At 40.1% G+C, this 23,480-nt stretch overlaps 1 protein-coding gene across 1 annotated transcript in view; it reads right to left on the bottom strand.

Moving 5' to 3' along the window:
• Positions 1-1,486: 1,486 nt before the first annotated feature.
• The window catches only part of NCEH1 (neutral cholesterol ester hydrolase 1), a 60,390-nt gene continuing 38,396 nt past the window's right edge, over positions 1,487-23,480 (bottom strand). The window contains exons 2-5 of the mRNA XM_043594891.1: positions 20,768-20,996; positions 18,809-18,878; positions 7,302-7,473; positions 1,487-5,426 (exon numbers count right to left, since the gene is read on the bottom strand). Of these exons, the coding sequence (XP_043450826.1) occupies positions 4,809-5,426; positions 7,302-7,473; positions 18,809-18,878; positions 20,768-20,996 (1,089 nt within the window). The 3' untranslated portion in view covers positions 1,487-4,808. The remainder of the gene's footprint in view (positions 5,427-7,301; positions 7,474-18,808; positions 18,879-20,767; positions 20,997-23,480) is intronic.

The raw sequence follows: 23,480 nt of genomic DNA, 5'->3' as shown, positions 1-23,480 counted from the left end.
TGGGAACTTCAGATGTGTATCAAGGGACCAAATGTTTGGAGGATGATTGTCAACATATATTTTGGGGGGTGGGGGTGAGGGTAGAGATAAAGGAAGTTTCCAAAGGGATTTTCATATGTTAAAGGAGACTTACAGGATCCTGGAGGCTGGCTAATATCAAGCTAAGGTTGCCTTTTGCCTCTGGCAAAATATCAACATAGAGGCAGTTGTCAATTTTTCTTGGCGAGGATTTATTTATTCAAAAACACTTTTCGAAAGTCCACCATGTGTTCTGTTCTAACTGCTGAGGAAATAGAACTGGACAAGACAAAGTCCCCGCCTTCATGGAGCTTAAATTTAAATATGGGGAAAACAGAAAACAAACACATAATCAAGTAGTGAGAATTGCAGACAGAGGACTAAACTACAAACAGGAGCAATAAACAGAAATCAGAGGGGGCTAGAGAATGGGTGGTGACTGGAAAGGCTGGGTCTAGTTTGGGCAGTCTCTCCAGAAGGTGGAGCTCTCTATCTCAAATGCCAACAAGGAGCCAGCCCTGAGAAAATCTGAGGGAGGGGCCTTCCAAACAAGACACACAAAAAAATGCCAGCAGCTTCTCTAATGACACAAGATACTGGTTCTAAAGTGACAGACAGGGCTACATAGCCCACGTATGCCTACTTGAAAACATATTTACGTTTCTGATCTCCGAGATTTGGGGAATCTGGTACTGGTATAAACATCTTCTAGATGTTTAAATACAGGATCTATTGGAAAACATGTTAAAAAAAATAGTGGGAGATTAAAGAAATGAAAATCACAGAAACAACAATATTAAAACACATAAAGTACATCTTTCATGCTCCAAAGGAGAATTGTTGGAACTGTTAGTGGATCTCTCCAGCCAAACATAGCCATCCAGCAGAGGTTTTGTTGAGAATGAAAGATTGAGTTGAATAACTGAATAGAAAAATATAATTTATATACACATATGTGACCGTTTAGAATAGGAACAATTCACTTTGAAAAAAAGTTTTGAACATTCCTACGATGTTGATATAAACTAAGCAAAATAAACTCATGTGTGAAATTATTAGATATGCTTGTAATGTCAGGGTTAATTTGAAAACTTGCCTCTAGTAATACTGATACATCTCCAGTGATATTGATACATCTGTGGATTGAATTCCAATCCAAATTCATCTGCCCTAAAATCATCCCTTTCTAATACGTGTATTGAAAGACCCAAAATAGCCCCAGGGTCTGCCTCACTTTTAAGAATATTCTAGCCAGACCAAGGCAGGTTTCCCCGATATGAGCAGCACATACTGTATCCAGACAAGAATCGATTGTCATCAAGGAGGCCACTGAACTACCTCTCAGTGATTGAAAGGCAGCTGGAGGATTCTGACCGGCAGGAGATTTGAGCAGAGCTGTGGCTAGGGATCTGAGATACAGAGACAGAGATGGGAACCAGAAAGGGAGACAAAAAGTGAAAGAGGCACATTCCCAGATGGAGCCATTTTATTTCCAAACTTGAATCAAAACAGATACAGGCTTTCCTATCTCCACACTGGATTTTCGTCTTATAAAATAGATTTGCTACCAAAATCCTTCATAAAATCTGCCTTGCCCTTGGCAGTAGGAAATAAGCAAAAAGTCAAAAGTTAAAAGGTCATGCATAAAATATCATAGCCACCAAGAGAATGATACAATAGTCTCAAATTCTTCACAAATCAATGATAAAACATTAAGATCGATTTACACTTCACTATATTTGTAGCACTTCAAGATTTTTTTCTTCATATATTTATGTTCATATTTCACAAACATTACAAAAAGACTATCAACTTTTTCATAAAATAGAAAAACAAAACAAAGCCATCACACTATAAAAAAAAAATCAATCTGCAGAACATAAGCTTATTTAAGAACAAAAATTAAAAGAAAGCGAACTCACCCCAAACTAAAATATCTTCACCAAAAACTCTGTAGTCTTCCTAAAGGAGTTCTTAACGCTCAGATTTTTGGTTGGTTTAGCCTCTCTTGTATGTACTGGTTTTTCTGTATCCTGATTCCCAGCTGTTATTCCAGGGAGAATTTCAAGAAAGAACTTCAAGCAAGGTCTGGGGTGGGATCCAGTGCAAGTCATTAGGCAAATCATTCACACATAAAAGCTTTAATGAAACTCACGTGTTTCATTAGAAACAGTGGTTGACCCTTTTTCTTTTACTCCCTTTTCATCCAAGAGAACCCTTTAAAGGTCTAGAATCATTTTTGTCTGTAACTATGGCAGCATTTGGCTCATAATTCTGGGTGAAAATATGCCATTTTAAGAAACTCTGCGCATGTATTATATTTTCTTTGCTTTCTTAGAGGTAGATAACCTCAAACTAAGGTCCAAACATTGGTCCCTTCAAATGATGTAAGAAAACAATAGTATTAAATGAGAGTAGCTGTCAAAGAGGAAGAACTAAAATCCTGTTGTTGTTTAGGAAAAAAAATCTTTAATGATGTTTGTGTCTGTGTATATATGGAAAAATGACCTACCAAAACCCCCCCCCAAAAAAACAAAACAACCCAAAACACCATAGAAGAAGCCAATACAATTTGCCAGTCCAACCAAATGGTTGGAATTGACTGTTGGAAGACACCTGGCAGATTAAGTAATTCAAATCTCTGACTTTAGAGGAAAGGGAAAAGAGGCTCAGAGACAGTAAATAACTTGTGTCTGTCCATTAGCATGTTAATTTGCATGATTATTTTTATACACATACAGGCACACACACATACACACACTGTTGCATTTACATCTGTTTTGTACATAACAATGCTACTGGCTTGTACAATAAATGAAAAATAAGGGGTGCCTGGGTGGCTCATCAGTTAAGCGTCCGACTTCAGCTCAGGTCACGATCTCCCGGTTAGCAAGTTCGAGCCCTGCATCGGGCTCTGTGCTGACAGCTCAAAGCCTGGAGCCTGCTTCAGATTCTGTGTGTCCCTCTCACTTTGCCCCTCCCCTGCTTGTGCTCTCTCTCAAAAATAAGTAAACATTTAAAACATTTTTAATAAAAAAAAAAAGAAAAAGAAGGGTGTACACTTTCACTTATTTCTTTGCCAGAAGTAGGAAATGCCCAACTTTCAAATGAGTGAAAAGGTTCCTCTTCCTCTCCACTGATGAACTGGCTGTATCATGACCTGGCCTTGGCAGTCCCTGCAAAGAGCAGGGTGGGGGCAGTGGTAAAAGTGGCAGGAAGGAGGGCAGAGGCACTCAAACCACAACTGGAGTCCCTTGCTATGCCGAAGATGTTCCCACTGGCAGTGAAGGCTTTACACAAAGTCAAGCTTGGGCTATTGTAACTCCTAGACCAGGCTGGTAGGAGACAGAAAAGGGGTGAAGGAACCAGGTATGCATCACCCTGGAGAATATGAGCTAGCGTTCCTCTCACCACAGAGGGCAGAATTGAGCAGTGTGTGTCTTACCTAAATTCTCCAACTGTCAACTTAGATGAATTTACTAAGTGTAGTCACAGTTTCTAATTACTGTAATTTGTATATGCATATAGACATCAAAATATTTAAGCCTAATGTACAGTAGTATTAATAGCTACTTTACCTCTTTCCATAAAATTACATGTGGATATAATTCTAAGGTAGTTTCTTAAAAAATATCGTTATTTTTAGTATTCATCATAGATGTTATTCTGAAAAATCTTAAGTCGAGCTGTATATATTAACATTAAATAACTTAAAAAAATAAACAATACATTTCATATATATATATGGTTATATATATATACCAAATATATATATATAATACCATATGTATATGGTATTATATATATACACCAAAATAGCCCAATTTTAAAGCCATGTAAGTGAAAAAGTTGAGTTTTCAAGAATAAACTAGACCTTCTAAAGGTATTTTTTCATAATTTCAATATTAAATGTATCTTCTTTTCTGACTATGCCAAAAATATACACACTGCTCTTGGTAATTTATGTCAGAAGTATTCATTATGAAAATAAATAAGTTAGTTCATTTGTCTGTTTTCACTTGTTTCTGTAATGACAAATTTATACTAAATCTAAATGAATTTGCTCCCAAAAGATCTCCCCTATGGAGACAGCATAACCAAAAAACTTTACAATGTACAGATATCCACTACATGCAATCGTATATTTTCTAATAATAGTGGTAGAAAGTAACCTTCAAGTATCGTCATCATCCAACTGGACTTACAGAGAGCTATCCCATAAAATTAACACTCTAAAGGAAGAAAGTTATTTGAGAAATTTGTCCTTGCTAGAACACCTTTGTTGAAATTCCCATAGGAAACAAAACCATCTATCCATAAAGCACACAGGGCGCTTGGTATCTAGCACTGACCTTAATGTGCACACAAGTAACACTGCTCTGAATGTAAAGTAAACTCTACAAGCTAAAGAAGAGCCCACATATGCCACCCACAGCTGGAAGAATTTCTTCTGGAAAGAATTCCTTGACGAAGACAGAACGCAAAGCTATTTCAGCTCCTAGTCCTGCTTTCTGTAGCCGTGAGTATTGGTGGTAGTTTGGCTAAAAACAAAACAAAACAAAACACAAAAAACAAACAAGAACAGAAAGACTGGTCCACTTGGAGAACCAGATTTAGACATTTTGTACTTACGTTAGTCAAACACATTTTTCAAAAATTAAATTAACATAAAGTCTGCAGGGAATGGAGATTCCATAACTCACAAGTAACAAGGGAAAAGTAATCAACTAAAAAGTGCATCTCTTTCCAAAGCAGGTGCAGGAGGTCAAGATTCTGGAAATTTTCCTCTTTCACAGGTTTTGATCCAGCCACTTGATGTAACTATTCCTAGTCCGGATTCCCACTGAGAAGTTGGTGGGCCAGCTGGTGAAAATCATGCATCCATGGAAGCCATCCTCAAAGTGATCCAGGGTCACCTCCACACCTGCGCTCTCCAGACGCTTTGCATACATGATCCCATCGTCTCTTAGGACATCATGCTCACACGTCAGAATATAGGTCTTCGGGAGGTGCCGTAGGACTTCCTGGTCTGCAATGAGCGGGGCCGAGCGAGCATCCAACAGCTGAGGGATCTCCCTCAGAATCCTGGCGTTGCCGGTGGTCTGCACCACAGGCTTGTAGTCCTTTGTGATGGATGCAGGCAAGAGGGACGTCCAGTTTAGACGGGCCCTGAGGGCAACTGCCTCTTCCACGTCCATCGAAGTGTGGTTGTTAACAATCATCGCCTGGACAAAGTCATAGTTGCCTTTGAAGTAGTCCACCCAGTACTTCACCATGACGTAGCGGGGCAGGATTGGGGTGTTCACATTTTGCTGGTAAGAGGGTGTGTTGAAATCTAAAGCTTGAAGAACTGGATAAATTAAAGCTTGCACTTTGAGCTTGTTTTTGAGGTTGGCATCTTGAGTAAACTGGAGAAGAGGAAGCAGACACATTATTTCCTGCTGCATGGCTCTTTGTATGGAAACCACACCTTTTAAAGTAGCTGAATGCATTACCTGGAATCAGTCAAAAGGTTCTAACTAGGAAATTTCTACCAGACATGGTATTAAGTAACACGGTTTATAAAATAAAAACTTCCCCACCACCCACCACCAGCACCACTCCCCACACATGCATCAAGCTGCTGGATGTTTACTAAGAAAGTTATGATGTTTGCAACCCATGTTTTTAGTGAACACTGCAAATGCATGTGATCTCTTAGGTCTTTAACCCCCCGTGAACACTTCACTTGTATCTATCCTTCGGCACTAGCACACCTTGCTGGGTACTATGGATGGATAACATGAGAACTTTTCTTAGTTCAGTATTCTGTGCAAAGTGAAAAAAGGCAATGGCTTTCTAGGGAGAAACAAACTAGTCTAACTCTTCCAGAGGAGAAGGGTAGGAAAAGCTAAATGAACAGATGATGGGACTCCAAAGTGTTATAGCAGGACCTCAGGATATCTCCTCTGATGAGCATTTAGTCTTCATGCTGCATAAGTGAGAATTTAAATAGTGCTGGCAACATGCCCTCCATTCTCCTTAATGAGCATGTGCCCCAGAGTTGAGGTTAAATGGGAATGTGAACGCATCCTCTACCTCATCAGATCTCCATCCCCCCATGCCTTCACAAAATGTGAACACACTGCCTCATTTTCCAATCCTAGGGTCCAAAATGGTACACATTTGCATGTAACATCTAAAAGGCAGCTAACTAGGTCACTGGGTTTTATAGGCAACTAAACAACCTTCAAGGTCACTTTAGCTGTACAATTTTGTTTCACGTCAGAGTTTAGAACCCCATCCCCCAGGGAAGATATAACTGCTCTGTAAAAGCAAAAGGAAATGATCAGTTAATAGTACTATTAATATGTGCCAGGAATTGCATATACATCATTTCACTAAGTCCCAGCAATAGTCCTGCAATCAGATGGCATTATCCTCATTTTCCTGAGAGTCACAGATATTCAGGGGCTTGCCTGAAGCCCTGTAGCTTCCAAAGCAGGGAGACTGGATTCCATTCCACTGCTAATTTTAAAGCCCATGATCCTCTCCCCACTGCACCAGGACTTTCTTCTTACCACATCAGAACACATGTATACCAAACCCATCAGTGCCCACCGAAGTTCTCTATGTACTGCAATTTGAGAATACCAAAAGAAATCTGGAGATGAGAAGACAGAGATGCTCTTCTAAACTTGTTTAATCCATCAGAGGAAGAATATATACTTATCTTTGAATTTACACAGCCGCCCAAAATTTTGGGTGCTATTAGAGCTAGATAGTTTTAACCAGAGAATTTAACCAGGTAAGCTCAGGTTAACTGGTATTATAACACTCGAAGTGGCTGACCCATTTTAATTTTTTTTCTTTTAGATTTAAAAAAATGTTGGGAAACACTTTTTAGCTTTTCAGTTTGACTCAAAGTTCTAAGGAAACAATCTTAGCAACTGGAATTTAAGCAAAAATATTTTGCAAGTCCAATATGGAAAAGAAGCTGGAGATACTTGATTTCCATGCATATTGCTGAGGAGCAAGAGAGCCCTATAAACTGTTAGCCCATCTTTCATATTAATTGTAATCAGGGACTTTCCAAGGACTCAGAGGTGACATCTCTTTCAATTACCCCTCTTGCTACTTCAGAAAGATCCGAGAATTCTCCCAGCGCAGTCATCTGAATAACTTGGCCCCATACTGACCAGCCTACCTGCTAAGCCTTTGCCATACATAGCGAAGAATATGTGTGTAGGTCTGCAGGTTAGCAAGAATCCTCTTACCACCAGCCTGTCACGGCAATCTGTTACCTGTTGGCCCAGAGCAGCGGCCAAATTCCCACCAGCACTGTCACCAGAAATGCCAATTCTGCCCGGGTCAACCGAATACTTGTGTAAGACTTCTGGCTGCAGAAAATACTTCGTGGCACGTACAACATCATGAATTTGTGCAGGAAAATAAACCTTTGGAACTAGCCTGTATCTGTGAAGACAAAAGTTGTATTCATTTAAGGACTTCACCAAGTCTTTATAGGCCCTTTAAAGTTTATGGGGAAGCTGGTTCTTTTGACACAGAAGTAAACAGGTAAGGATTGAAATAAATATAAAAATAAACCATTCATTTTCTTTTTTTAAAAAAAGTTTATTTTGAGAGAGAGAGAGGGTTGGGGGGGGGTGGAAGCATGAGTGGGGGAGGGGCAGAGAGAGAAAGGGAGAGAGAATCCCAAGCAGGCTCTGAGCTGACAGCTCACGAACCGTGAGATCATGACCTGAGCCAAAATCAACAGTTGGATGCTTGACCAACTGAGCCACCCAAGCGCCCCTGAGCCATTCATTTTCTTGCAAATCAAATAGTTTAAAAATGTAATGATTTGGGGGTATCTGGATGGCTCAGTCGGTTAAGCATCCGACTTTGGCTCAAGTCATGATCTCAAGTTTAGCTCTGCATCAGGCTCTGTGCTCACAGCTCAGGGCCTGGAGCCTGCTTCGGATTCTGTGTCTCCCTCTCTCTCTGCCCCTCCTCTGCTCACACTCTGTCTATCCCTCTCTCAAAAATAAATAAACATTAAAGAAAAAGGGATTAAAAATGTAATGATTTTGTATTAACAATAATCTTTCCCCCCTTTTTTATCATCAGCCATGAAACACAACTTCAAAGTTAAAGGTGGATGTTGATTAAGATATGGGTAGAACCATAACAGATTTGGGAATTTTATTTCTGGATATCAGTGTTCAATTCACGACACTTATGGATTAGAAGGTGACTTGGCAACATTAACCACTTCATTGATCTCCTGTTTAATGACTCCATATGGGATCCTTCATGATTTACTTGAGAAACATAGCAAAACTGTGTCAGATACCCCATCCATGATAACATCTTACAAATCCATAGTTGCTTGTAGTCTCTGCTTGGAGTGCCCTCTCGGCCTCCTCCTTCTTTCCCTATTAATTCTCACTCAGCCTTTAAGCCTTACTCATGGGTTTGGACTCCTCCAGGTAGATTTCCTTGACTATAATAACTCCACTTGCTTCTGGGGCTGAGCTGGATGCCTTTCCTTGATCCTTCTATGTGCTGGAGTATATTACTGTTCTTACTGCCTCATCTTAAAATGATTTATGTGTTTCCTCTGAAGAGTATGTTCTCTGAAATCAGGACTATGTTTTATTCATCGCTGTGTTCCCAGTATCTATCAATGTGCTAGGCACGTAATCATCCATCCAGTAAACCCTTTTATTAACATACCTTCCTTTTGCAGACAAAAGAAACTGGGGCACCAAAAAGTTACTTTATTTGTAAAATAAGTCAAACACAGATAAAAACAAGGTGGAATAGAAACTAAGTACTTAATTAAAATCTAGTAATATTAAGAATTCAGGTCTCGGGGTGCTTGGGTGGCTCAGGCAGTTAAGCGTCCTACTCTTGACCTTGGCTCAGGTCATGGTCTCACAGTTCATGGGTTCAAGCCCCATGTTGGACTCTGCACTGATGGTGTTGTGCCTGGTTGGAATTCTCTCTCCCTCTCTCTGCCCCTCCTCTGATCATGCTCTCTCTCTTCAAAGAAATAAACAAACAAACAAACAAAAAACTCAGGTCTTTTCATTTTCATTTTATAATTAACATACCTATTCTTAGAAACTTATTTTCTCCCATCTAAAATCCAGATAATTATCTTGCCATTCAATGCAAATACAATCAAATGAACAAACATTTGTGAAATACTCTGAGAAGTAGTGAATATTGATTACTGCATTTTAAAAGTCCTAAATGTGACATTCCTTCAGTGGTTACCTTATAACAGATAAAATAATTTTTCTAATTTATTTTTTATTTTCCTATCTGTGGTGATCATTTAATCATCCAAAATGTTTTTTGTCCCTTTGAATTTCATTATGCCCTAAAGTGGCTGCTATGCCATACAGTACTACTATCCTACTGATCAATGAGTGAAAGGAGTAGGATTATACAATTGTGTCCACTAGATGGCGCCATCTTACATGATTCCATTTACCCCCAGTTTTAGGACTTGATCTCAATTTGAACTTCAGTTTACCAAGCTGAATTCTTAATTCTTTCAATGAAATAAAAACACATGTCCTTCATGAGTCAAGTTGTGAGAATAAGGGCTATTTTGTCTCAGCAAGATTCCATATATCATAATAAACTGTTTTCCTGGTAGCCCAATATGACAGAGCATATTCTACCAGTACACATACATGAATTGAATCTTCAGATGTTATTTCCCAAAAGGTCTAGTGACTTTGAACCAAGAGAAATTGGTGGGACACTTGAGTGGCTCAGCTGGTTAAGCATCTGACTCTTGATTTCAGCTCAGGTCATGATCTCACAGTTCTCGAGTGCACACCTGCTTGAGATTCCCCCTCTTTCTCTTTGGCTCCCCTACTCACACTCTGTCCCTCTCAGAATAAATAAATAAACTTAAAAAAAAAAAAGAAATTTCTAGTTAAGAAAAAAGATACCCTGCTACTGCCACAATCTTATCAGTTGATTAATAACTGGCTCAGATAACAGAGTAAACATACTTAAAAAAAAAACAAAACAGATTATAATACAAGCGTCTTCCTGGTGCCCTTAAAGATCTACCTCCTAAACCCTTCTCTTTGTTCAAGCTGAAAACTTTCTCTAATTTTATTCAATAAAAAGGGACACTATTTTCATTGATTTGAAAATATAGTTAAACTATACATTTCTGAGGTCAGCTAATTCAAGATAAGCCTTGAAAGTAACTTGAATTTGACCTGAGAAGTATAATAAAAGTTCTGTAATATTTTTGTAGCCACAGAACACTCAAGAGTCAGAAGAAAATTTATGAGTGCTATAGCCAAAGAAAGCAAGTATATGTGTATTTGTCTGCAGCTTTTGTTTAAAGATAGGTCTCTGCAAAGTACTGAAAGGATTCTGACTTTTTTTAATTTCACAATTATAGATCTTGAGTTAAAGCACCTGATGAATTTATGGCAGATATAGTCACAATTTGCCCAGCTCACTGCAGGGATAGATGACTCTGCAGTGCTGGCTTCTGCCTATCTGTTAACTGCACATGCCTCCTGCTATAGAAATACAAAATTTGCTTGTAAACTCAGGAATGAAGCTTAATCAGTTTAACAAATGTGTACACTCTATAAAAATTATGTTATTTCTGCTAGGTGAGGCACCCGCCAAATATGCTACAGATGTGTTTCACTCAAATTGCAGGGCAAACCCGTGGGTTTAAGAATGAGAACATGACGGGGCGCCTGGGTGGCTCCGTCTGTTAAGTGTCCAACTTCAGCTCAGGTCATGATCTCATGGTTCGTGGGTTCGAGCCCCGTGTTGGGCTCTGTGCTGACAGCTCAGAGCCTGGAGCCTGCTTCAGATTCTGTGTCTCCCTCTCTCTCTGCCCCTCCTCTGCTTACGCCCTGTCTCTCTCTCTCTCAATAAATAAATAAACATTTAAAAAATAAAAAGAAAGAAAAGGATGAGAACATGAGGCTCCAGGAGGATGCATAACTTGTCTACAACAGCTGATAAGTGGCAAAGCTGCGTGGTGAATTCACCACTGACTTCAAAACCCACATGTAACCCCTGCCTTAAAAAATATTCTTATTCTTGAAAATCCACAGCCTTTTAAATGTGTGTCTGTGTGTTTTCTCATGACCTCATCAAAGCAGTAAATTCTCAGAACTATAGACTTCTGACATCCCAGGACACCCCTTATGATTTCAATGGTTTTGCAAAAATATTCTCAAACAAACCACCTAGCACAGTGCCTGACATGTGATGCATCTTTATGAACATACTTTTATTTCTTCCAAACAACACTTTAAGGATTTATTTTACACTTTTACATATAAAATATGTCATATGGCACCACCTGTGGCGAGGAAAGTGATAAGCCATATGGCTTTAAAAAAAAAACATAAAAAAAAAGAAATTGTTCCTAACCTACCTACTCTGGGGGCACATCGTCAAGGCCTCTACTTCCTGTATTCTATGCGTAGTTCAGGGTTTCTCAACTCAGCATGCATCCTAGGATAATCCTGGGAGTTTTACAAAAACATTGAGGCCTGAGGCCATCTATGAAACATTCCAAAGTATTTGGTCTGGGGTGGAGCCTAGCATGTCTATATTTGAAGGAAAATCCTCCCCCCACAGCCCGCCCCCAATAATTCTAACGCACAGCCAAACTTGAGAAATATCACTGAGTCCAGCCCATACAGTCACTGTTCTCCGAACACATCTGCCTGTTGCCTTCCCCAGTGCTTTGTTCTCTATTCTCTCTGCCCTTCCCCCAGCAACTCATCAAATGTTCCGATCCTGTAAATTTAATCTCAAATGCCACTTCTTTCATGAAACCCTCTCCGAGTCCAGCCAAAAGTCACTCTCCTTCCTTGGAGCTCTCAAAGTCGAACAATAGGTCATAGCACAGACACCTCTATTTCCTCTAGAAGTAGACGGAAAGTCATAATTATGTACTAAAGACTCTGACGTACACGTACCTAAGATAAGCAGTATCATGTCTCTGGTCTGTTACTTTGTTACCTACTTTATTCAGGGTACCAGGGAAATGGAGAGATGCTCAGAAAGACTTACAAGGTCTTTCTTAAGTCCAAAGCAGACATGCACACAAGCCCAGAGTGGGGGGAGTTGATCCAAACCCACTGAAGTTGAAGTCCTGAATGACACTAGCATTCTATGAGCATTGTGATACACGTTGTCCCTCAAAATAACCTCACCTGGCAACAGTGTGTACAAACTTGAGCTGCAGGCAAGGACACTAAGGTTGCTTCATCCAGTGCCACTTAGGTGAAAGATACAGGAGATATACTGGAATGAAATTATACTCCTTTAGATTCAGTAGGATTAAAATAAAGTCTCCTTCCTTTTTTTCTTTTTTGGCTTCCCCACGCTCCCTCTTACCAGCTCCTGAGAAGAGTTCAATAGATTCACCTTGAGAACATAAAAAGGTTAATTATGTTCCTCAGTCTTAAAGAATCCCTGTCTTCAGCAGGGGTTATCTGAAACAAATCAATTACATCCCTACTACGCTCTCTATTTGAGAGAGACAACTCCAGAGGAAGAACCTCTTTATTCATCTACCAGGCAGATGCTTTTTTTCTATTAAAGAAACACAAAAATAAATAAATAAGATAAAAAAAATAATAAAATAAACATATAATAAAATTGCACAAAAGTGGAAGCATAAAGGTTAAGGTTAAGGAAAGTTCTTCCTTTCTGTTTCTACTCTCAAAATCTGCCCCTGCAATAGTTTTGACTGCCAGCCATTCAGCAAGGGAGAGCTGAGACCAGTGAAGGCTTGGCTGATTGGACAAGAATGACATTCAAAAGAATTGACAAGAGGTCAGGATGTTTTGCCAAAACCCTAGGAGTGACTGAGCCTAGAATTGTGATCCCACGCTCTTTCTGTCTCTCTCAAAAACAAACATTAAAAAAAGTTTTTTTTTAATGAAGTGATTCTTTGATGCACAGTTCACAATTTAAGACTTTCTGAGACTTATCTATATACACAGCAGGGATCTCCCCAGGCTCTTGGTGTTTATCTAAACTGCCTCCTCCCATTCAGACCAAACCTTGCCTATACCCACAAGGGTAACAAAGGCGCCAGAGCACTCCCAGGTGGCCATGAAAGCCCAAGAAGGCTTAGTGCCTCCTCCCCCTGGCCTCCTTTCGCGATTTCAGAAGCTAAACGATTTCAGAAGCTAAACGTAGCTTCCCTAGAGCTCAGGTGTGGGTGGAAGCTGGCTTCACAGCCTCACTGTGGTTTGCAGTCAGGTGCTCTGCAGCTGCATCACAGGCTTTTTGTAAAAGCTCCGATTACCCCCTGCTCCCCAGAAATTCTCAAAGACCTAAACCACAAGAGAGGAACCAGTGGATTTTTCAAGTTACTAGAAAACACAGCCAAGAAGACATTAGTCGAATATGTCTAAACAGGAGAGATTCATTAGCTAAGGATAAGGAAGAAAAGAAAACAAGCTACTTCTTAAAAGAAGCACATTATCTCTCTCTAGCATTAAGTTATTTGTGACGTTGGCCTTTACATTGGCTAAAGTTGGCCTGGACTGAGTGAAAGGGAAATTTTCAAATCTTTCCTTCTTCAGAGGAGAACCCTCGGGAATCTGATCTGCCCACCGTCCGGTGCTGCCCAGATAGGAGTGATGCATGAGCATTTCTCTCCTCAGGACTCAGAGGAAGAGCAGGAAAAGGAACAGAGAGCAAGTCACAGCTAGGTCACTGTCACTCTGTGTTCTTCTGAGTATCTTATTTGTACAACTATTTACTGAGATGTGTGGTGTACTGAGCCTCTTAAAAGCACTCTGATTTTGTCAGCTTGCACTCATCTAATTTTGTGGATTAAAAAGAGAAACATAAAGATCCCCTTCCTTATAACCCTGTTTGCCGCAGACTAAGATAAGTACTCCAGCTTCTTTTCTGTCTACATTAGCAATATTCTTTACAGCTCTGTGAAGTTTCAAGTGCTCTGTGCACAATGCCACCTGACATTTGGTGGAATGGGACTATGTCTCCACCTACATAAAATAGGGAGTTTGAGTGTAGAAAAGATTTAATTAAAAGCATAACACAACTTAAAAACCATTTGCCATACCCAAAAAAAGCAACGAAGATGCCTTGTAGAAGTAATGAATTAAGTAGATCAAATAGAATTTAATCACATCCAACATGCCTCCTTTGCTATTATCTGACATTTTATCTTTAAAAAAAAGATGGGGGCACCTGGGTGGCTCTGTGGGGGTAAGCATCCAACTCTTGGTTTTGGCTCAGGTCATGATCACACGGTTCGTGGGTTCGAACCCCACATCACACTCTGTGCTGACAGCAAGGAACCTGCTTGGGATTCTGTCTCCCCCTCTCTTTCTGCCCCTCCCTGGCTCGCTCTCTCCTTCTCTCTCCAAAATAAACAAATAAACATTAAAAAAAAAAAAAAGAAATTAGGGGCAGCTGGGTAGCTCAGTAGGTTTAACACCTGACTTTGGCTTAGGTCATGATCTCGTGGTTTGTGAGTTCGAGCCCCACATCAGGCTCGCTGCTGTCAGTGCAGAGCCCGCTTTGGATCCTCTGTTCTCCTCTCGCTACCCTTCCCCTGCTTGAGCACTCTCTCTCTCAAAAAAATAAACATTTAAAAAAAAAAAGAAAGAAAGAAATTAAATCTTCCTTATATCTTATGGTTCCAATACTGTGTCTTATTATATAAACTACAGGTAAAAAGGTACAGTGTTCTGGCTAAAATGCACTATGAAATAGGTTTATGAAAATAGGTTTAGGAACATAAAATAGGACCTTCCTAGATTATATAAATGAGCATGAATTCATGTATCTTACTTGCGTAGTATAAGATGAACTTTATTTGTTTAACAAATATTTGTGTGCAACTGATACGTAAGAACAGCATCGTATTGTAGAAGCAACTGAACAGAAGCATGGTCTATTTTTATATCTTAAGGCTGTTATCTACCTTAGTTGCTGGGCCTGTTCCCAGAACTGTGAGCCAGCACCAGCAACATGAACTGAGGCGTTCCAGCTCCTAGTACTCGCTGCATGGGAGTGATTCCATTACCAGGGCTGCCCTCAACCACTGCCTACCAGCTTCCTCAGGCTATAACCTTCCCCGGAGCCACACCCCATGGGAAGCTAAGCCATGCTGCCACCCAAACCTATGGCCCTCAAGGATAAGGAGCAGTGGTCTCCAGATGGCCTCCCCACTAGAAGGCAGAATTCCAGGAGAACCAGGGGTCCATCATCCTCCTAAGACTCTCAAATCATCCACTCCTCTTTCTTATTTTCCTTATTCATGGCCAGAAATCTCCCCATCTGTCTTCTCTTGTGTTTTGTTCCCTTCGCGCTCTCTGCTTTCTCCCCTTCCTCCCAAGCTCTCTCATTACACCACTCTGGACTCTCATGACCAGCTCACTTTGTCTAACTAGATTCTGCTCATTCTTAGGAGCTCAATGCAAACATCACTTTCTTTAAGACATGAATTCTCTGACCCTTCAAACTAGGTAAGATCTTACCTATTTGGTGAGGTACCAGGATTTTTGCATTATTATTACTTTCACCACAATTGCTATAGTTATTATTCACATTCTTATTAACACTATTAATAATAAACCCTTTAAACTAGGTAAGATATTACCTATTTGATGCCTTCTACTTCATATCACTTATCATAATTTAACCTTACTTGTTTGTGTTTTGTTTTTTCATCTAGATTGTAACCCCCAGGAGGCAGGATTATGATTGCTTTACACTGTTATGTCAGCAGAGTGTAACAGTAACTGGCACATAACAGAAATTCAATAAACATTTGTGGAATGGAAGAAAGAGGAAAGAAGTGAGCAGTGAGAAGAAATATGTTCCCAAGTTAGATAGCTGAATATACTTTCCAAGAGAAACAGCATGATCACGGACCACGTGGTATTGGCTATCCTTCAACTAGAGCATAGGTTATGTGACTTTTTGTGGGCTGGCTGGCCTAGATTCTAACCACCTTAGCTCTTGATTTCTGCAAAGGAGTGCTATGAGTTCCAAACACACAGGTGATAAATAAATTTGTAAGTTGGGTCTTTCCATTCCATGGCTAGAGCACTGATCCTCCAGACTTGTCTAGTGCATTAGAGTATCTGAAGCCCTCTTACCTCCACTGTCCAAACTGATACTCATGACAATTCTCTGGAGTCACTGACCTAACTCAACATGTGTTTTACTTAGCCTACATGTTCTAAGTCTTGTACTAGGTGATGGGAACCAAAGGAAAGAAGACATGATTTCTCTTCCCAGTAGCTCACATTCTAGATATACAGGAAGGATTCTTAACTCCAGTTTGCACATTTCATTAAATGATCTGCCTGAGGTCATGCAGTCTTGAGTAACAGTACTTGCCTACTGCTGTGACGCCTCCCAGTAATAAACTTGTGGATAGTACACTGCATAGATGAGGCACAATGGAAAGGTAAGATGAGAGCAGTCCTTCTAGATTTAAAAGAAATCTTAAAAACATCCTATCTATGTTTTATGATAAGCCTGGAATTAAAAGAACACCTGTTTTACTTGAGACAGATGGTGACGGGTAGAGAAGGGCATGTAGGAAGAATTTAGGCACGTTGCCAATTGCTTATATTGAAGCCCTGGATGGTAAGGCCTGTGTGGAGAATCCTCACGGTGCCAAGTTAAGTAAGCCCAGTTTCCCTCCTTTTGTCAGCCTTTTGAGGATTTGAGGAGCTGGAGCTGCACAGGAAACCACTGAAAAGTCCATGAGGCTGGTTCCTCAGTTCTGAGCTGTAGGGTCTAGCTCTATAATGGGGCTCAGCTATTTAAACAGCTCCTGCTTTTCTCTGGCCAGCTGCCCAGGCTAGATGATGCAATCCTTTACTTGAAGGTTCCTACATTATAAAACTGCACTGAGGGCCCTTGAGTGACCTGGGTGGTGTGTGGAGAGGCCAGGGAAGGCTGGGAGCTGTCCAGAGCTGTCTCGGAGGGCAAATCTGCTAAGGAGGAGCAATAACACTGCTCCGTGTGACTAAGTCTTCTGTTCCAGGATCACAGTTGCCCAAGTGACTTGGGACACCAGCCCTTCCCAGACCCTGCAGAAGAACAGATTCTCTTAGGTCTCAGATCTGGAGCAAGGGCACAGAGGGGATGAGCTATGGTGGAGAGAGGCAGAGGGAAGAAGAGAGCTGGATGAGCTCTGGGCGTGGAAAGTGGTTAATGTTATAATCTTGTCGCTCAGCATTATCAGCTTTCTTCAATACTGGCTTGATATTGGATTAAAAATGTATAGGGGCCTCAACACCTGGGTTTAATGCCTCACTCTATTTATGTAACTTGCTAGCTATGTAACCTTATGAAGGTTACTTAACTTCTGGGCTCTCAATTTCCTCATCTATGAGAAAAATAACAAAATACTTATCTTGGATGATTTATAGGAGAATTAAGAAAGACTCCTTATTCATTCCTTCTGTAAATATTTATTGAATACTCACTATCTGCCAGGGATGTCTCCAGGGACTAATGATTAACAATGAACAAAACAGGGGCTCCTGGATGGCTCAGTCAGTTAAGCGTCACACTTCAGCTCAGGTTATGATCTTGCAGTCTGTGAGTTTGAGACCCTCATGGGGGTCTGTGCTGACAACTCAGAGCCTGGAGTCTGCTTTGGATTCTCTGTTTCCCTTTCTCTCTCTGCCCCTCCCCCACTCATAGTCTGGCTGTCTCTCTCTCTCTCAAAAATAAACATTAAAAAAAATTAAAACAAACAATGAACAGGCAAAAATCCCTAAAATCCCTCTCTTCATGGAACTTACTTAGTCTATTTCAACCTAGCACACTACACACATAAGTATTTATTATGTATTAAATATTTATTATGGTCTGTCAGAGGTTGATGACAGTTCTGGAGGAAAATAAAACAGGAAAAGTGGGCTGCAATTTTAAATAGTATCAAGAAAAGCCTTGCTGAAAGGATGATATGTGAACAAAGGTCTGAAGGAGGAGAGACAATGTATGCAATAGCTCCGGCACATGCCTGCCACAGGACAGGTACCAGGATTTCTGTATTATTGCAATCACCACAATTGCTATAATTATTAGTCATACTGTTATTAGTACTATTAATAATAATGACAATAACGGCATTGACTGAGATTTGCTGAACACATTACATTTACAAGGTCTGAGATACAGAACGGAACTCCAGCAGAATGACTTTTCCAACTCTTAATTGGTTTTTAAATTTTATTTAAAAAAATTTTTTTAACGTTTATTCATTTTTGAGAGAGAGAGACAGAGCACGAGCAAGGGAGGGACAGAGAAAGAGGGAGACACAGAATCCGAGGCAGGCTCCAGGCTCTGAGCTGTCAGCACAGAGCCTGAGGTGGGGCTTGAACCCACGAACCGCAAGATCATGACCTGAGCTGAAGCCGGATGCTTAACTGACTGAGCCACCCAGGCACCCCTGGTTTTAAATTTTAAAAGGTAGTAAACAAAATTATTTCCTGCAGATAACTGATCATATATTTTCCTCAGTTTCCATTAATTCTTTTCAGAACTTTTCCAGAAGTTTTCAAAACTAAAATAAAAAGATAATTCAAGGTGTTATAAAACTAGTTCAAGAAATTCTATGTTATATCAGAAAATCATTTTGTGTGACCTTGGGCAAATCCCTTCATCTTTCTGGATCTGTATTTTTCACTTTATTTTACTGATTACAAAGTACAGTAACTAGATGGTTATCTAAGATCCCTTCTTAAAAATTATTTTTTTATGACTAGTATTAATTACTTACTCAATGGAGACAATGACAGCATTCAATTCTTCAGCCATTGCTGTGCACAGTTCATCATAATACCTGATTTCTAAAAGAGACAAAGGAACAATCATTATTAAACAAGTTACTTAACACGGTCCATTCTTAAATTCTGCTAATCGTGGATTGCTCTTAGACTTGCACTTAAGTTATTAATAATAAAAACCATAAAAAGCAAATATCAAAATATGTATCATTAATAGGGTTACATATAAAAATGCAAACATTAAATCTGGTTTCTGATAAAATGCAATTAGTATAAAATAACAGGACATCCATATTAGGTTACCTTTGAATGCGTTTTTAACTAAGTAGCCATTGATTTCATAATAGGCTATGAGAAATGCACCAAATTCTGATTTTGTAGCTCTTCAAATATACGTGTTTTCAAAAAACACTGCAGATGAACAGTTACCTCCTTAGAACTACATAATTTTTCTGTTTTAATATCTTTATTTGCTGCAATTCAATTGAATTCTTCCAATTTGAAGAACAGGATATTTTGTTTAAACCAACAAATAAAAAATAGAATTTTAGGAAGTCTTAGCATTCTTAGAAACAGGATCCAAAGGTGTGCAGTGACAAACAATTTTAATACATAAAAGTTGAATCCCTTAGGTCTTATTTCAATAAACTAAGAGATGAATTTGCTTACAGAGAGCCAAATATTACTTTAATTATACATTTTTCAAGGCAGTCTTAGAACCAGAAGTTTAGTAACTACATAACCACCTGCAGAGAGCCCACAGCCCGAGCTCTTCCTCTGGCAGGAGTGATCAGTCAAAATTATGGGGAAAAGGCCATGTGAACTCATAATCCATGCCATTTCCAGCACTTATACTTCCTGGTCTCCATGGAATGTCTCACTGGGCAAGTGTCCAATACTATATAGATTGCAATCATTTCTGTTACTCCCTTTTGTGTTCTCATCCCCTAGCACACATTAGGGTAACCAAAAGTGTAAGATTGTACCTAACTATTTGAGTTTTTCTACTGGAAGTCCTGTACCCCCAGAGAACCCCTCAGTCCTGGGCAAACCTACTTACTCAGTAAACATCTGTTGAAAACTTGAGCAAATCCATGAAATCAAAGAATAAATAATGAATATGAAATGGGATTACAAGAAAAAGTTATACTTCTTTGGGCTTTGCCACATTCAACAAATGTTATATAAAAACACAAACTGGAACAAGTTGTCATTGCCTTAAACCTAGGGGATGCCAAAAGCTTTGAGCTAACGATGTGGTAGTAGCTCCACAATGACAGGCAGAGATAAGGCCCTTACTTCCTCCTTGGTATTCTTTCCGCCAGGCTGCTCCACTTGGCTGCCTGCCATTTTGAATGTGTTCTGCTCATGAAAGTTATCCGACACCAACAAGAATATTCTTGAATTTTGCAGCATTGTTTCCTTTTAATGGTGGTACACCCTTTATAGCTTCATCTTTGGTTTCATAAGCAGATGGAACGTGGATGAGTTAATGTAGGTATTCAGAAACACTTGTCCTATTTCATAGAAAAATGTCTTCAAACACAAGTTGGCAAAAGAGCTGCAGATAATTTCCTCATATTCCGGCCCAGCGAAACTTCAACTTGTATTGGTAGAGAAAGCTATTGTCAGCCCTTCACAGGAGTTAGCCTATGATTTCGGTCACAGGAAATATTTTCAAAACAGTGGGCCTGAATTAACAAGCAGTAAACAGGTGGGCAAAACCTTTATGTATGTAGGGTAATCATAGAATCAATCATCAAAAACCAGGACCCTTTTGAGTGCGAAAAGGGGACACTATTAACAATCCTGCTGGGATAATAGAGGTAGCTGAGACTGTCCAGGGGAACCAAGTCAAATGGCCCTTACCCAATAAGGAAGTCAAACTCAATCACACATCCCTCCCAGGGCCAACCACAATCCCAAACAACCTGAAGGTGACCAGGACATACTTGCACTGGCTAAAGCCCAGCCTCCTCCATGGATGTAAACAATGCTGCGTTTCAAAGGCTCTTCTGGCTTTGGGGAGCCCTCAAACACTCTGACCTCCACACCGTCAAAGTCAGTATCGGTCACCTTCACCTGAGGAGACGACCAGGCGCTTTTCTTGCCAAAAGAAACGATGATAAAATTCAGTGCGAGCAGATGATGGCTCAGGCCCAGGTAGTGGATCAGGTTGCTCTGCAGGGAGAGGGAGGGAACACAGAGGGAGGGTATGAGTCAACTCCACCACCACCAGAGCCACACTCACCCACTCTTGGTGTTTGAATTCCTACAAGCAGCTGACAGTACTCTTGAGGACCCACTGCCCACTTTTAATATGATAACAAATTATATTTACTTTTTGCTTTTTAGAGCCTGCAAAGTATTTTCATACATGAGATCTGATTTTTTGGATTAGCTCTGAGAGGGAAATTGGGCAGGTATCATCAGTCCCATTTTACCAAGACGGCTTAGAAATTAAACATGACCATTTGGCTGGATAAGTGGTAGTTCTAGGACTGAAAACTAAGACTTGTGCATTTTAGGATTTAGTCCTTTTCCTCCTCCTCTCCATCAGCAATCACAGATCCAATAACACACTAGGAATCGAGGAAGAATACTTTATCTAAATGCAAATAAAAGAGAGAGAAGTTTCATATTTACTATAGGTATCTTTAAATTTGTAGCTGATATACTTAAGTGTGTCGGTTGTTTTGAGAGTAGAAGAAAGAAATGCGTGTGGGAGAGGCAAACAGCCAGTTAACTCTGGCTCCAGCACTGAGAAGCAGAACGCCTCAGATGTTACCAGGAGCTTTTCAGAAATGTGCAAAGAACATACAGTCTGCCATCACTTGTCCTTTGAACCTGAGGGCATTGAGCTCTGCATTAAGTGTCTGCAGGAAGTTACTTGGTTGGAGAAAGAGCAAAGAGAGAAGAGACCCAAGTCATCCACCCAGCAAAGACCCTACAGAGTATATTCCCCTCTTTGTACTTTTAAAAAAATGTTTATTTATGTTGAGAGAGACCAAGAGCATGAGCAGGGGAGGGGCAAAGAGAGAAGGAGAGAGAGAGAATCCCAGGCAGGCTCCACACAGCCTGAGCCTGGTGTGGGGCTCAATCCCGTGACTGTGGGATCATGACCTGAGCCAAAATCAAGAGTCAGAGAGTCAACTGACTGAGCCATCCAGGAACCCCTCAACCTTTCCACTTCTTATACAAGGTCTTCCTATTGAGTAGACTTATCAAACTAACCTCTCAGTAAGACTTAATGGCCACGGTTCAAAGCCAGATAACTGGAAGCCATGTGGCAGTGAGTGACTAGTCCAACTAGTGTCCAACAAGTGTCAAAAAGAGGCAGGAAACTTTCCTGACACTGGTGCATGAATTTAGATACTATATCTCCTCGAGACTCTCCAACCTAGGAAAGAAGGACAGCTAGAGAGTAACAGTGCCCTTCTGGAAAATATGAAACAGAACGCCGATGATTAGTGAAACATTTCATGTCATCATAAGATCAAGAAACAATGTTACTAGCAGAAATCAGGACTATATAAAGTCTGTGATGCACCATAATACAGCTTCCCAGAATAGGCATGCAACACGCTGGTGTGCCTTGAAGAGGGTACACGCGTACTAGAATACTGATCCCCTCAGCCCCTGAGGAGCTAAGCTCCAGAGAGCCCTTTACCCCAATGTCCTATATAAAGTATTATTATTATATACGTATGCCTGGCCATGAAGTGAGCTGGAAAACGCTGCATTATAACACCATGAACCAATGTTTATGAAAAACAAAAACAAGAGGCCATTAATCTAACCACGAAGAGCTATTTCAGTAATTTCATTAATATTTGTTTGCTGGCAATATAGGCAGCAGAGCAAATAAATATTAATAAAATAATTCAACTTCTATATGTATCAGTTGCCCAATTTACTGAAAAAGTTAAAACAACTGATAGTGTTTTTTTAAAGCTTATTTATTTTCAGAGAGAGAGAGAGAGAGAGAAAGAGGGAGAGAGAACACATGTGCGAGTGGAGGAGGTACACAGAGAGAGAAAGAATCCCAAGCAGGCCCTGTGCTGTCAGAGTAGAGCTCTATGCAGGAGTCATTTGCAGGAGTCAAATGATCCCACAAACTGAGATCATGACCTTAGCTGAAATCAAGAGTTGGATGCTTAACCGACTGAGACACCCAGGCACCCCACAACTGATAGTGTTCTTGCTATGAAATAAAGTGTGATAGGAAATAAATTCACATGCACAGGGGGCCCAGTTGGTTAAGCATCCAACTTTGGCTCAGGTCGTGATCTCACAGTTCTTGAGTTTGAGCCCCGCATCAGGCTCTGTGCTGACAGTTCAGAGCATGGAGCCTGCTTCAGATTCTGTGTCTCCCTCTCTCTGTCCCTCCCCCATTCACTCACGCTCTGTCTTTCTCTCTCTGTCAAAAATAAGTAAACGTGAAAAATATTTTAATTTAAATTAAAAAAATTCACATGCACAGAATTCTAATTCTAACCAAATCCAATTTGGCAAATTGGATAAAGATAATCATCATTTGAGTTTTGTGGTAAAATGTCAGTCTTACTGAGGGTATACTGACTTTTGCCAGGACGTAGCCAAGAATCACTGCATTCACTAAGATTCTAGAGTTCACACAAAAAGCTCTTGTCAATATCGTTATCA

Source organism: Prionailurus bengalensis, chromosome C2, assembly GCF_016509475.1.
Source record: "Prionailurus bengalensis isolate Pbe53 chromosome C2, Fcat_Pben_1.1_paternal_pri, whole genome shotgun sequence".
Taxonomy (NCBI): Eukaryota; Metazoa; Chordata; class Mammalia; order Carnivora; family Felidae; genus Prionailurus; species Prionailurus bengalensis.
Note: the sequence above shows the minus strand (reverse complement) of the source record. Positions and strands in the feature narration are given on the sequence as shown.